Source organism: Astyanax mexicanus, chromosome 19 (assembly GCF_023375975.1).
Source record: "Astyanax mexicanus isolate ESR-SI-001 chromosome 19, AstMex3_surface, whole genome shotgun sequence".
NCBI lineage: Eukaryota > Metazoa > Chordata > Actinopteri > Characiformes > Acestrorhamphidae > Astyanax > Astyanax mexicanus.
The window spans coordinates 30,712,196-30,725,765 of NC_064426.1; the positions used below are offsets into that span (position 1 = coordinate 30,712,196).

The 13,570-nt window shown below is 40.4% G+C and overlaps 1 protein-coding gene across 9 annotated transcripts in view; it reads left to right on the top strand.

Annotated features, from left to right (window-relative positions):
* baiap2a (BAR/IMD domain containing adaptor protein 2a) overlaps positions 1-13,570 on the top strand; it is a 136,040-nt gene that overhangs the window by 99,062 nt on the left and 23,408 nt on the right. For all 9 annotated transcript variants that reach the window (XM_022673445.2, XM_022673464.2, XM_022673451.2 and 6 more), the window contains exon 7: positions 9,578-9,730. In XM_022673445.2, the coding sequence (XP_022529166.1) occupies positions 9,578-9,730 (153 nt within the window). The remainder of the gene's footprint in view (positions 1-9,577; positions 9,731-13,570) is intronic.

The window sequence follows — 13,570 nt, forward strand, 5'->3', positions numbered from 1 at the left end:
TAAATGACCTAAAATCTGAGTAAAAAAAAAAAGTTATCTTCTTCACTGTCAAATTGCCCATTTCTATTTGCTTTTTAGTTTTATGATCAGGTTGTGTCTAAGCCACAGCGATGCTCCGTCCATCTGCTCGTCAAATGAATCCGTGCCGTCATCACTGCAGCGCTTCGTAGATACACAAAAGTGGACAGCAGCCTCTCCCAGAAGTGTTTTCTGCCCATTTTTCCGACTTTCCTCGCCTTCAGATACAGATATGGAGAGGGCAAAGCAATCTTCTGTTTCATTTTCCCTCGCTGACAGTTTCATGTAAATAGCCTCGCCTAGCCACAGGCCTCTGCTGTACCTCAGCCCCCCCAATCCCCAAGCCCACCCAGCTGCACTCATCTCTAAAGCTGGAGTAACAGACACACATGCAGCTGAGTTGTGGAGTGATGGAGGTGTTGAAATGACTGTGCGTTCCAGCTTTTTAGTGCCCACGCCTTTCAAATCAGTGTGTTTAAGTGCTAGCTCGTTCCAGCAATGCACATAGTGTCTCTCTCTCTCTCTATCTCTCTCTTTCTCACACACGTCCTCATCTCTTCTTTTCCCTCCTCCTCCTCTCTGCCTGCCGCTCTCTGCTTCCTCTGTACATCCTCCCTGTGCTGAGGAAATCATTAGTCGATGATGGCTCCTCTGAAGACCCTCATTAGCTGATTATTTACTCCAGCAAAGTGCTCTGAGGTGTCGTAGTAACGGGGGGAGGGGTGGGGCTGAGCTGGTGGCAGATGTCACATCACACTTAAATACCCATGTGGAGGAGGGGCCTGTGAGAATCATACAGGCTGATTAAAGGCGACAGCGATCGTCCTTGTGATCTGGATTATGTATACACAAAAATGAAGAGTTTATTTTGCCTAAATTACGATTTTAAATAAATCATTTTAAGTGACAATAGTAAGGAACAAGGGTGTTGCACAGTAATCTACACAAAGATTTCTCTCCTGAAAACTGTTTATTTAGGTGAATAAAGCACTTGCATTTATTTACCGTAAGCTTAGATTTCCAGTATTTTCAACAGTGCAGTTAGCGCTAGTAAAGCGACACACTGATTAACCCTGAGTGTTCCTGTAATACAGGGCGCTATCAGCTATCGGTTTGTCCCTATTAGCTTGTTTTAAAAAGGTAAACACACAGACTACTGTCTGATATACTCAAACCCTGAACGGTGAAAGAGCTAGTGCTGTGGTTAGCTGCTAATGCTGATACTGCTCCAGCCTTAGTGCTGGAGAAACTTCTTTATAATGCTGTATAATACTACAGTGGAGTGGCTGCTCCTTACAACCTGACTGGTAAAATTCATATATAAGATGCACTGGATTATTAGTGTGAAAAATATGGTAAAAACATAAAAACAATCTGTAAAATTAAAAAGGTAAGAAATGAATAGAAGAAAAAAAATATTAAAATGAAAACTGTTACAAATAGAACTAAAATTATTATTAAATTAGAACTTTCCCACCTTTTTTTTTTTTAATGAGTCTTCTCTCACATCACCTTATTTCCAACGGAGGAGGTGGGGGTTAGGGGTTATAGGAACACATATTAGGGGGTAAGGGGTTTATCTTTATCTTTTAGCTTATTATTGTAATGTGTTTAGCTAACCCTGTTGGTCATGGACGGTACTGTATGGTCTCACATTTATCATGTACGTTCCAGCAGGGGCAGCAGTGGGGATAACACAGAAGCTTTGCTTCTTTTGCTCAGGGATGCATTCAGACATAATTTGCCATAATCTGGTCATATATGTCTCTGACCACCTCTGAATGTGTTTTGAGTGATCAGACTACAGTAAGTCTTTAAGACACACGTTGGATCCCGTTCACATCTGTACTTTGCGCTTGGCCAGGTGTAAACCGGGGCCTATGGCTCCAGCTGCTGATGGCAAAGTAGCAAAGCCCAGGATTTGGACACCCAGTCTTCAGGACATAGGCCAACATAAAAGCTATTTGAAAGCTGGCATCACTGGCCTAATTATTGCCTAGTTAAAATCAGATTAAATGATCAGATTTACTAGTATTCATGGTTGTGACGTGACCACCTGTTGGGGTATGCAGGCTCAGGAGCAGGAGTAGAAGTAGGCACAGAGGCTTTGCTCTGTGGAGGAACATGCTGGATTATAGAGTGGAGTGCTGATGGTGGAGGAGTGGGTGAATAAAGCCTCAGCAGGGATGAGCCATAGCAATCATGCACGGGTACACTCAGCGGGGAGCCCCTTCCCATGCATACACACTGCACACATTGCATGCACGCATACACACACACTCTGCCTCAATTCCTCGGTGGCCTCTAATGAGATGGGTAATGTATCAGACTGAACAGATCATGCATGTTAGTGAATGAGGGGCTTCCCTTAAAGGGACTGCCTTCTGCAATCTGCATTTTTCTTATATTTATTTTTTTTGTCTACCAGTAATGTGTAATATTGATAATATTTTTATTAAAAGATAAATCACAGTACCAGACAAAAGTTTGAATGCACATTCTCGTTCTTTACTTCATTGTAGATTTATATTAAAGACTTTTAAAACTATAATGGAAACAATTATGCAATTAGGTATTATACAGGTTTAAAATTATGCAATTAGGTATTATACAGGTTTAAAATTATGCAATTAGGTTTGGCCTTGCTCTCTCTGGGTGGATGGATGGTGCTCTCTCCCCACATCACTCCAAAGGATGATGTCGCTCAGCACAGGGTGTCTGTGAGCTGATGTATCTGAACTGAGTCGCTACACTTTTCTCCGAGTCAGCAGCATTGCTGACTTCATATGTATCGGAGGAGGCATATTCTAGTCTTCACCCTCCTGGTGTTGGGGCATCACTAGCTTTTCAATTAGCTGCTTTGTTTCAAGTCCAGCATTGTCATCACAATGGGCACATGTACAGTAGTCACATCACAGTAAAAGACGTTGACGATGATGATGATGAGGATGATGATATTGTGCAGCCCTACTGTTAACATCCTGGCTGCTTAAGATGCTCCAGTGAGCTTATCTTTGTAATGTTAGTCATTGATAGAACAGAGGAGTAAGTGTGGTGGGCTGAAACTGTAAGTCTGTGGATTAGACCCAAAGCACACAAGTTTAAACAAATATTATTTTATTTTGATAAATGTATCTTCTATTAAAAAGACACACACAAAAAAAATAATGATGCAAAAAAACGTGAAAATGATGAATGTGCTAATTCATGAGAAAGTATTAAAAGTATTGTGTTAATTTTAAGAAATTGTCTTTTCTAAAACACTTTCATATGAACACCTTCAATAATACATGAAATCATTGGAAACCTTTTTTTTCTTCTTCTTCAAACGTGTTTTTATGCTTAATGTGTCTCAAAACATTTTGTGGAATAACTTTGCATTTATAATGGTTTTGTGTGACCCAGAATAATTGGTGTGTTCATTTTATCACTTGTTGTATGTGATCTATTGAACTGGCGAGTGGTAATGGACTCATAAAATGTGGAAAGAGTTTCCACTTAACAGAGGCAGCAGGAAATCTTTAGCCGAGGCGTCTGACGTCAAAAGCGTTCAGGGCTGCTTTATGGTGCTAATGTAATTGAAACAATAGGCCTGTGTGGGATTTCCTATTGATCGTGTCACAGAGTGCCAGAAGTCATGAGTAAGAGACTGGTCCAGCAGCTCTGTGGAGGCCCTGATGTAACTCAGGGTGTTTGCATAGGCTTGTTAGTACAGATTATGGTTTATTTGTTCTATGGGTATGGTTAATATTGGCATGTTTGAATAAAGTAATCACACTTGGGTACAGACCAAAACAACCGTATCGACATCTGTGAGAGAAGGTGATATTGACTCAGTCTCAAACCAACAATGGAGTGAATTTTTTGTGACCTTGTGTGACCTTGATGCAACCCAAATATTTTATATATATATATCTATATATATATATATATATATATATATATATATATATATACAGAACTCCTCGTGTTTCAGATAAATGGCTGTTCAGGTGCAGTTAAGCTTGATTTATTACCCAGATTATCGTAACAGCTATTTTTTTTTCACACTATAAGGCTTCATTTTCTGAAAAATTTACAGTGCACCTTATAATCCGGTGAGGCTTATGTATGAATTCTACCAGTCAGGTTGTAAGGACCGTGTTTACAATGTTAAAACAAGTTATGTGGCGCAAACTGCTTGCTAATATCACCCTGGCTTTCCGGAACACTCAGGGTTCCTCAGTGTAGTGCTGTCAAGCGGCATTTATTAGCGCTAACCGCGGCTAGTGCTAGCAGTTAGCTGCTAATGTTAAAGCTGCTGCACCCAGCCTTAGTGCAAATTTGGAAATCTAAGCTTACTCTAAATAAACAGAAGCACTTTATTCACCCAAATAAACAGTTCTTTTAGGAGAGTAATCTGTGTAGATTAACATCCAACGCTCGTTTCACTTTAATAGATTTATTATATAAATTTTTTTAAGAATTACAGTTTTATTTACTTAGATTAGAAATATCTGTATACATCCCATTGGAAAAAAAGTTAAAAAGTTTAAAAGTGCAGCAGCAACAAGCACAGTTATCGTGAGAGGCCTAGTTGTGTTTGCAGGTTTGTGTGTGTGTGTGTGTTGGGGAGTGTTTTGGGTTAGTTTAGAGTTTCCTGGTCTGCACACTCCTGCACTTCTGCACATGGCAGTGTGTGTGTGTGTGTGTGTGTGTCCTGCCTGAAGCGTGTCTGACAGCTGCCATCTCTGCAAATGAAACCTCCTTCACTTCCCATCCATCATTCACACTGCAGCGTGTCACACGCATCACGCCTGACTGAACCCCCACCCCCTGCCCACCGCACCACTGACCCCTGATACACCTCACCTCACCTACACACACACACACATGCAGTATTTTAGATACTTTCTGTTTTTACTTTCCTCCTTTCATTCTTTCTCTAATGTTGTTATTTATTTGTTTCGTACCTTCTGGTGTTTGTTGCCTTCATTTGTTTGCTGCTTTTGTTCTATTTCTTTTTCCCATTTGTGTGATTTTCTCTTTTTTTTGTTGTCTTTTAGTTTTTTTTATAATTTATAATGTTTTTTTGCACTATAAGGCAAACTATCAATAAATGTCTTATTTTGTGGTCATACATAGGGCGCACCAGATTATAAAGCATATTATGCGGCATTAGTAAGGAACAGGGGTGTCGCCATGTTTCCCTTCTAATTCAGCAGGTCTCGCCTTAGGTTTAGCTAATCGTGTCGCCGATCACGATTTCCACAAAGGCTGGGTGCAGCAGCAGTAGGATTAGCAGCTAACCGCTAGTGCTAGCAGCAGTTATTTGCTAATGCCGCCCGGCAGCCCTACACAGAAGATCTCTGAGTGTTCCAGCAAGCCAGGGCTTACTATTAGCTAGCGGTTTGTGCCATGTAGCTGGTTTAACGCGCTAAACACAGGCTACAGTCAGATATGTTCACCTCTGAGCGGCAAAAGAGCTAGCACTTAGCACAGTTAGTGGCTAATGCTAATACTGTAAAATGCTGCATTTCAGCAGAGTGGCTTTACTGCTCCTTACAACCTGACTGGAAGAATGCATACATAAGATACACTGGATTAAAATGCGCACTGACCATTTTTGGGAAAATTGAAGTGTTTTAAATGCGTCTTATAGTGCGGAAAGTACAGTAGTTTATTTGAGTTTGCGTTCTTTTTAGCTTTTTAAAATAAATGCAAGAAAATATATTTTTGTTGTACCTTTTATTTATTTGGGTTTTTTTTGTGTGTCTCAGTGTGTGTTATGACTCATGCTGTATTCGGCATTTCTGCAGTAAAGCAAAGAATGACAAGAAAAAAAATCCATAGTTTTTCATAGTGTTTAGCCTTGACAGCTCTATGGCTCTGCTCCCTCGGCTCTGCTGAGATTCACCTGTATCTTACAACAAATCTTAAACTTCTGACTGTAGAGGATGATGGCATGACCCCACCACACCAGGTGATTCAGATGAACGGTCTTGAGTGGGCTGAGCTTCATCATCGAAGTCTCTAGCCTTTAATCTACCGATGGTGAGAGAAGTGTGGGATGATGATTTGGGAGGTGGGAGCATTTGTTTACAACACATTTAAAAAACATTATTACAAGAGAAAGGAGCTATTTTTAATAATATATTTTCTTGTATTCTCATGAAAAACTGCTGCCCACCTGTGGTCGACAAGTGAATTGCACACACATCCCTATATTAGCCTATGTTTAAGATATAGACAATATGGACAAAAGTATTGGGACACTTGCTCAGTCATTGTTTCTTATTGTATGATCACCATTCCACCCCCTTAACACTGCTACATCATGCTTACTTATCACAGATCCTAATTTCTCTATAAATCTACAGTACCAGTCAAAGGTTTAGACACTCCTCTTGTCATTCAATGTGATTTGTTTCTTTTCAAGATTTGTTTTACATTGTAAATTCACCCATTTTATCCCATTTTCAGCTTCCGATTAATTATGGAATGGACCATAATACTGCATTTCTGCACCACTTTCTTCATTTCTGAAGACATATAATAAAGCCCTAGAATTAAATAGTTAACCAGCGACTTGGTTGCTAAACTTTAGTACACCACTCCTAACTATATATATATATCTGTATTGGGGGTTTGAAGGGTTGTCCCAATTTTATTTATTAGGGGCAGGATTTCATACCTTCCCCCTATAACTCTGTTCTAACTCTGTACTACACTAGTAAGGAACAGTGGTGTTGCCATGTTTTCCTTAAAAAAATAAAAAAGTCCGACATACTCACATCTGAACAACGAAAAAGCTAGTGCTTAGCGTGGTTAGTGGCTAGCGCTAATACTGCTCCAGCCTTAGTGCTGGAGAAAGCTGAATTATATGACTAATTTTTGGGAAAATTAAAGGATTTATAGTGCGACAAATATGGCTGCTTGCAAAGCAAAAGTCAGATTATTGCGTGACTCCTATTAAACAAAAGTATATCAAAATTATATATATAAATTATAAATGCATTGATCAGATTTCTGTCAAACCTCAGTGTTCTAAAATAATTGAATCATAAAGTGCATAAAAATGCACTTGCTGTAAACTGTTAGAAATTTCTAAATGTTAGCCTAGTTGCTAACTGCTACAACAGCGGTGCTGGCTGGCTGGTGTTTTCTCTGTAGGGCGGTCTCTGCTAATGAACACATAATGACGCGTTGATTATCTTAACCTCCATCAGCTAACCTCCATCCCCTGCAGGTGAAACGGCTCCCGGTTGGCTTAGCGGGTCTTTTAAACTGCCCTTTGTTAAGTGATAACGTAAACGTGGGAAATCAAGGGCCTGCGCAGCGCACCGTGCTGTAATTAGCCCCCTGCCTGAGTGACCAGAGGAGATTCTGAAAGTCAGCGTGTTGGTTTGTCCGCTTCATGGTAGCCTCGCTCGCCCTGGCAGAGTCATTATCTTCCTGCTTTCTGGCTGAGCCCACTGTGATCCTGTGCGGTGTTCGCACACGTGTGTGTGTGTGTGAGGAGTGTGTGTGTGTGGAGTGCTTTCCTCATTACAGTGCGTCTGCCTCTCCCAGGGCAAGCGAGCCGATATGATTGAAGCGGATGATAATGCAGGCAGCCGGCGGGGAGTCCCCTCGCCCCATTGTGGGGAAATTGCATTGGAGTGCTGAAGCACCTGGATGTGTTGTGGTAATGAGTTCTGTAATGGTGCTGACATTTCCGTCAGGTGAAAGCTCCTACTGCGGGGGAAGTAAAAAAAGAAAGAGGGAGAAGAAGGGAGAGAGCCTTCATGCATTTTTTTTTCTAAACAGGGTGGAGCTGGCTTGAAATATTAATCAGAAATGAAGCTGAGCTTGTGTAAACATTTATTCTCTCTCTTTTTGATCCAGATCTAGAATCATAAGAAGACCAGATACTAGGGATTCATCTTCAGGTGCCTAGTGAATACCTCATCCCAGCTCTCTGAAGTCATGCCAAAAAAAAAAGATAAATACAATTTTGGATGGTGCACCATCGTTCATCTCAAAGAACACAGTTCCACTGCTCCACAGCTCAGTGCTGGTGGAATTGATACATTTATGAGCTGGCATTTAACATAAGCTGGCATTTAATGTGTCATAGATGGCTAATATTACCACTCACAGTAGACAGCACCGCAGTGGGTGGTAATGAACGTGAGTGATGGTGTCTGGCCAGAATTGTCCATGCCTAGTTTAGTGAATTACAAAAATTAGTTTTATAGAGTTAAAGAGTAAATGTGTTTAATGTCCAGGAAGGGCCGTCTACTAGATGTTGAAACAGCGCTGTGAGGATCTGATTGGTTAGTGAGGCTCAGTTCTATTGTGCCACAGCTCATAATTTTAAAATAACATCAAAATCAATCCCCATCTTGCTGTTTATGGTTCGTCCGACATAATGCAATTAACTGGTGTCTGTAACTTGGGCTTGTGTTTGGTGTTTTTCTAAGTCATTAGGGACAGTAGCTGCTGGTTGCTTAATTCAGAAATTTCATTTGATGCTGATGCAGCATTTTTTCCTTCTAGCCCGTGCGCTATTGCTGTTTTTTATGCATTTGCCTTGTTTTGTGGTCCTGTTTCAGTTTTTTTCCTTTCAGTCTCACAACGCACCTGTAGCCACGCCCATATATCTCATAGTCTACCTGTAGCCGCGCCCACATATCCCATAGTCTACCTGTAGCCACACCCATTTCTCACAGTGCACATTTATCCACACCCATATTTCTCAGTCCACATGTAGCCACACCCATATATCTCACAGTACACCTGTAGCCACACCCATGTATCATAAATAGCCACATCCTCAGCTTCATAGCTTCATACCCATATCCATATTCCAGTTCCAGAGTCCACCTGTAACCACACCCATATTTCTTACAGTCCAACTGCAACCACATAATGCAATGAACCATAATGATTTTGATTTTCTTTTATTATTATTATTTATTTTTTATTACTATTGCTTTTATTTATTTATTGTTTTTAGGTTATGTATTAATTTGTATTTTTATTGTATTATGTAAAAGTTAGTTTTAGCTTATTTGAACTCATTTTTGTTGTATTAGTCTTATTTTCTTTTGATCTTTTTTTTTTAATAAACCATACTTTATTATAATCATTTACTGTTATTTTTAAATATTTAAATTTAGCTATTATTTTCTTATGTCAATCCCTGTCTTTGTAAATGCTCGGCTAGATTGAAAATGAGGGTTGCCCTCAATGTACAACCGAGTCGAAATAAAGGTTTATTGATTGACAACCCAGTCTCAGTAACATAGTCCACCTGTGGCCACACCTATATATTTTACAGCCCACCTATATCCACACCAATGTGTCTCACAGTCCACCTAGATTTTCACCCTTTCTCTGTTTAAAATATGCAAGTCCACATTTTATCTGATGCATTTTTTATGTATGGAAAATTGTTGTGTAAATTCAACTGGTGATATACAGCACCACCAGAGTGGAATGAGCCAGACTGATGGTCACACAGTGTTCCTATCTTTGAGCCTGTTCTTACTTTTTTTCTTGACTTTTTTTTTTCTTTTTCTCTTCCCTTTGTCAGTTTGTGGAGACCATCACCGGTAAGCAGAGCGAGCTGGACACCTTCATCGCCGAGGGCTACAAGACGGCACTGTCGGAGGAGCGCAGGAGATACTGCTTCCTTGTGGACCGCCAGTGCGCCGTAGCCAAGAACAGCAGCGCCTACCATGGCAAGGTGAGAGAGAGAGAGAGAGTTGGAGAGAGAGAGAGACAGCTGGGGAGAGAGACTCTCACGCCCAAAATCCCGTAACGACACCAAGTCTGCTAACAAACCCTCCAGTGCAACTTGAAGGCCATTCTGCAGAATATTAGCAAGCAGTTGCCATGGCAATTCCCCGAGCTCACTGTTGCCACTGTCTGCTCTGAGCTTCATTTGTCTGTGCCCGTTACAAAAGAGAAGGAGGTTCTTATTGCCCTTGCTTTTGTGCACGGATGAATGGATGGATGCTATTAATATTCGTCATCAAAACACTGCCAGGATACTGATAAAAGAATACTATATACAGTGTGAGAAAACTTCTAAGTATAATTATAAATATTGTGTATCGTGAAAATATCTTATTTTGAGCCCTAATCAGATTTTAGTCTGATTATCCAAATGTATGTTTGACTACCATATGTGAATGCATGTGCCTAAAACCTTGACATAATACAATCTAGATCAAGGGTATCAAACTTTTGGCTAACGGGCTACAACCAACCCCATAAAGGTTTCAATCAAGTAAATTAAGGGTGCTTTCACACCTAAAGTCCGGACCGTAGTCCGAACCAAGGTTCATGTGTTGCTACATTGTATATATTTGGTCTGCTTATTTTTATTTTCACACTGCAGTTTAGGGAGCGCACCAAAGACCTTTGTGTGATACTCCTACATCCTTTCATCATCACTTACGCATCGATGCGTTTTCATTAACTTGACGCTGATTGGTTTTAGAAGGACATGCATCTGACGTTGGCGTTTTGACAATTCAGCGGGTGGTTCATTCGGCGGGAAGCCTTTCCAGGATAAGGATAAAATTAATGAACAGATTAATTTAGTCTCCATAGTAGTGCTGCTATTGTGTTTTTATACCAGCAGCAGCAACAACTTCAGGCACAGTACTCTAGGTTAGTTTAACTTCACCAAAAGAACGTGCTCGTCCTGAAGCAACTGTATCCACGGCTCATTTTTCCTGCTTTTCTGGTTATTTTGAGAGGGTACTGAATGCAGCCTGCAGGAAGGCGGAGTTGGATGTCCAGTGCGTGCAGCTCTGCCCATTTTGTTAGCATCATGCCGTCCAGTCCCGCCCACTTTGTCAGTATCATGTCTTAGCTCCGCCTCTGAACAGAAGTAAACAATGTACAGGGCAGTTAGCGACTTTAAATTTAATGCGCCGCGTCGTCCGGCCTAAATACTGTGTTACACTACAAGCTTATATTGGTCAGGGACAGGACCCCCAAATATCAGAAGAGTAAAATAACCATCACTTGCAGGACATAATGTTCTCCAGAAATGTTAGCTAGCATCTATTGTTTTATTATATAAAGCAATAAACACATGAATGTATAGAACAGAAGTGAAGCAGGTTTTTACTATGTTATTTCCAAAAACGCAGCACATTGTCTTCTTGGTTAAACCCCAGATAAACGAAAAATGATCTGCGCCATATCTGTATCTCTTCTTGGGCGTTATCAGATAAAAGGCTCACTCAGCCTGGAATTCCACAGCATTCCAGTGAATATAGTTTAAAAGATGCAGGTCAGAATATTCCCACTGGGTGGAGGGGGTTGGATGTTTTTTGCAGATGCTCAGATTATCATTGGTTGGATCTCATTCTGCCTGGAAGGCTTCTTTTGAATTGTTAACTGGGCATGGAAGAGAGCTGTAAAGAGAGAGATCTGTCTCAGCCTGGTTACAGTGTGGTGATTAAGATTATTATGATACTGTCATACTGTGTGTGCCTATCACAGACCTGTTCCATTTAGAGAAGGAACTGTTAACATTCTTGCTCATGTGCTGATATTGCTGTGTGATATTGGAGGCATCCACTAGAGGTCTCTACTTGGCACAGCAGCATGGGCACATCACACGGATAAGTGGATGAGTTCATAGAAAAAATTCATAATATGAATAGGAGATATAATATCACTTAACCCAGTATCTGTGTAGAGAATTCCTGCTCTGTAACTAAGAGAGCCAATCAGATTCCTTGTTGTTGCAGAGAGCTAAAGAGGTTTAGTTTCCTAGTTGAGAAGCTCCTTCTCAAATTGGAGATCTGCGCAAGTGAAATAGCCATATCAAGCTGAAAAATCAGGTTTTTGGTGCAATATGGAGTCTAACGCTTTAAATTTCGTGGGAATTCCACCAGGTTTTATCAGTCACACTGTAGTTTGACCTTTGGTTTCCAGTGTTTTGGTCTCTTTATTCAAAGAGATAGGAGGCTGGTCTTACATGACCATAGATCACTGCTTGCTGAATTAGCAAATTAGGCTACTGAGTGAACTGACTGCCTTTAAGGACATTGGCAAGTTTTTCAAAACTTTCCAAAATTGCTGAATGCTTTGTATACACACAACATTCAATTTTAAGGACATGTACTACCAATGCACCAAGCAGTTCCTATTAAAAATATAAAAAATCTGTAGCAAGTATATATATCATATTTTTCGCACTGCAAGGCGCACTTAAATTCCTTTAATTTTCCCCAAAATCAACAGTGCACCTTATAATCCAGTGTTATGTATAAATTTTAAGAGTCAGGTTGTAAGAAGCAGTAAAACCACTCCACTGAAGTACAGCGTTATACAGGAGTTTCAGTGAAGTTTCTCCAGCACCAAAGACGGAGCAGTAAAATAGACCATAAAATAGACTTTCATTGATAGTGTGCCTTATAATACAGTACGCCTTATAGTCTGTAAAATATGGTATATAAAGCCTTACACCTAGTTCCACAAGAGCCTATGAAATTATACATTTCTCTCATTCCATTCCTTAAACACTCAGAACGCAGAGCCTTTATTATAATCTACAGGTGCTGATGCTGCATGCAATCAACTGAAAAAAAAAGTGTGTGGGTGTTTCTGCAGTGCTGCTTTGCTGCAGTAAGCTGCGATGTTGCAATGATGCCTGTTTCAGTAGTGTGTAGTCTATTGGTTGAAAGGCTGAGAAAGAGATAGAGAGAGAGAGAAAGAGATATTGACAGAAAGAGAAAGAAAGAAAAAGATAGATCATAGAAAGAGAGAGAAAGAAAGAGAGAGATGCTCTTTATTTTCACCAGTAACCAGTCCAGTAGCAGTACAGGGGCGTGTGTGGGAAGAGTTCAGAGAGGGTGCCGCTCAAGCGCTCTCCGTTGCAGTGTGTGTGTGTGTGTGTGTGTGTGTACGTGAGTGAGTGAGTGAGTGAGTGAGTCACTGTGAGAGGAGTGGGTGGATGGTACAGAGGCAGGCTCCTCACCCACACTGCAGTGTGTTGGAATAGAGGATGGAAAGGTGAGAGAAAGCTGCCCGTCGTGATTAAAGAGAGAGAGAGACTCGCTGCACAGGAGCAGATCTTTAAGTTACGTAACAGGAATTACATGCTTAATGGATCACTGATGGAAAAAAAAAAACAACCTTAAGAAAGTTTGAACAATGGCTGATCAAAAAAAACCCAGCTCTGATTCGTGGTTATCAGACATTACATCACTGTTATGAAACTGAAGTCAGTCTCAGTCAGTCTCTTTTTCTTTCTGTCTCTCTCTCTCTCCATCTCTTTTCTCTTGGTTTACTGTATACATTTTTAAATAATTAAACAAAGAAAAGGTGAGCTGTACATGTAGGTTGTAGTTTATCACACATTACCCTCAGTATTATCAGCCAATTCTAATGCACTGTTACTTTTCAGTGTAACATGTGCACATGTTTGTGGGCAAGAGATGGAGAAACATGATGTCATATGCTATGCTATGCTATGCTATTCTATGCTATTCTATGCTATGTATCAGTATTGGCCAATTTTAAGCCACAATATATGATGAGCAATGAATGTTTATCTAAT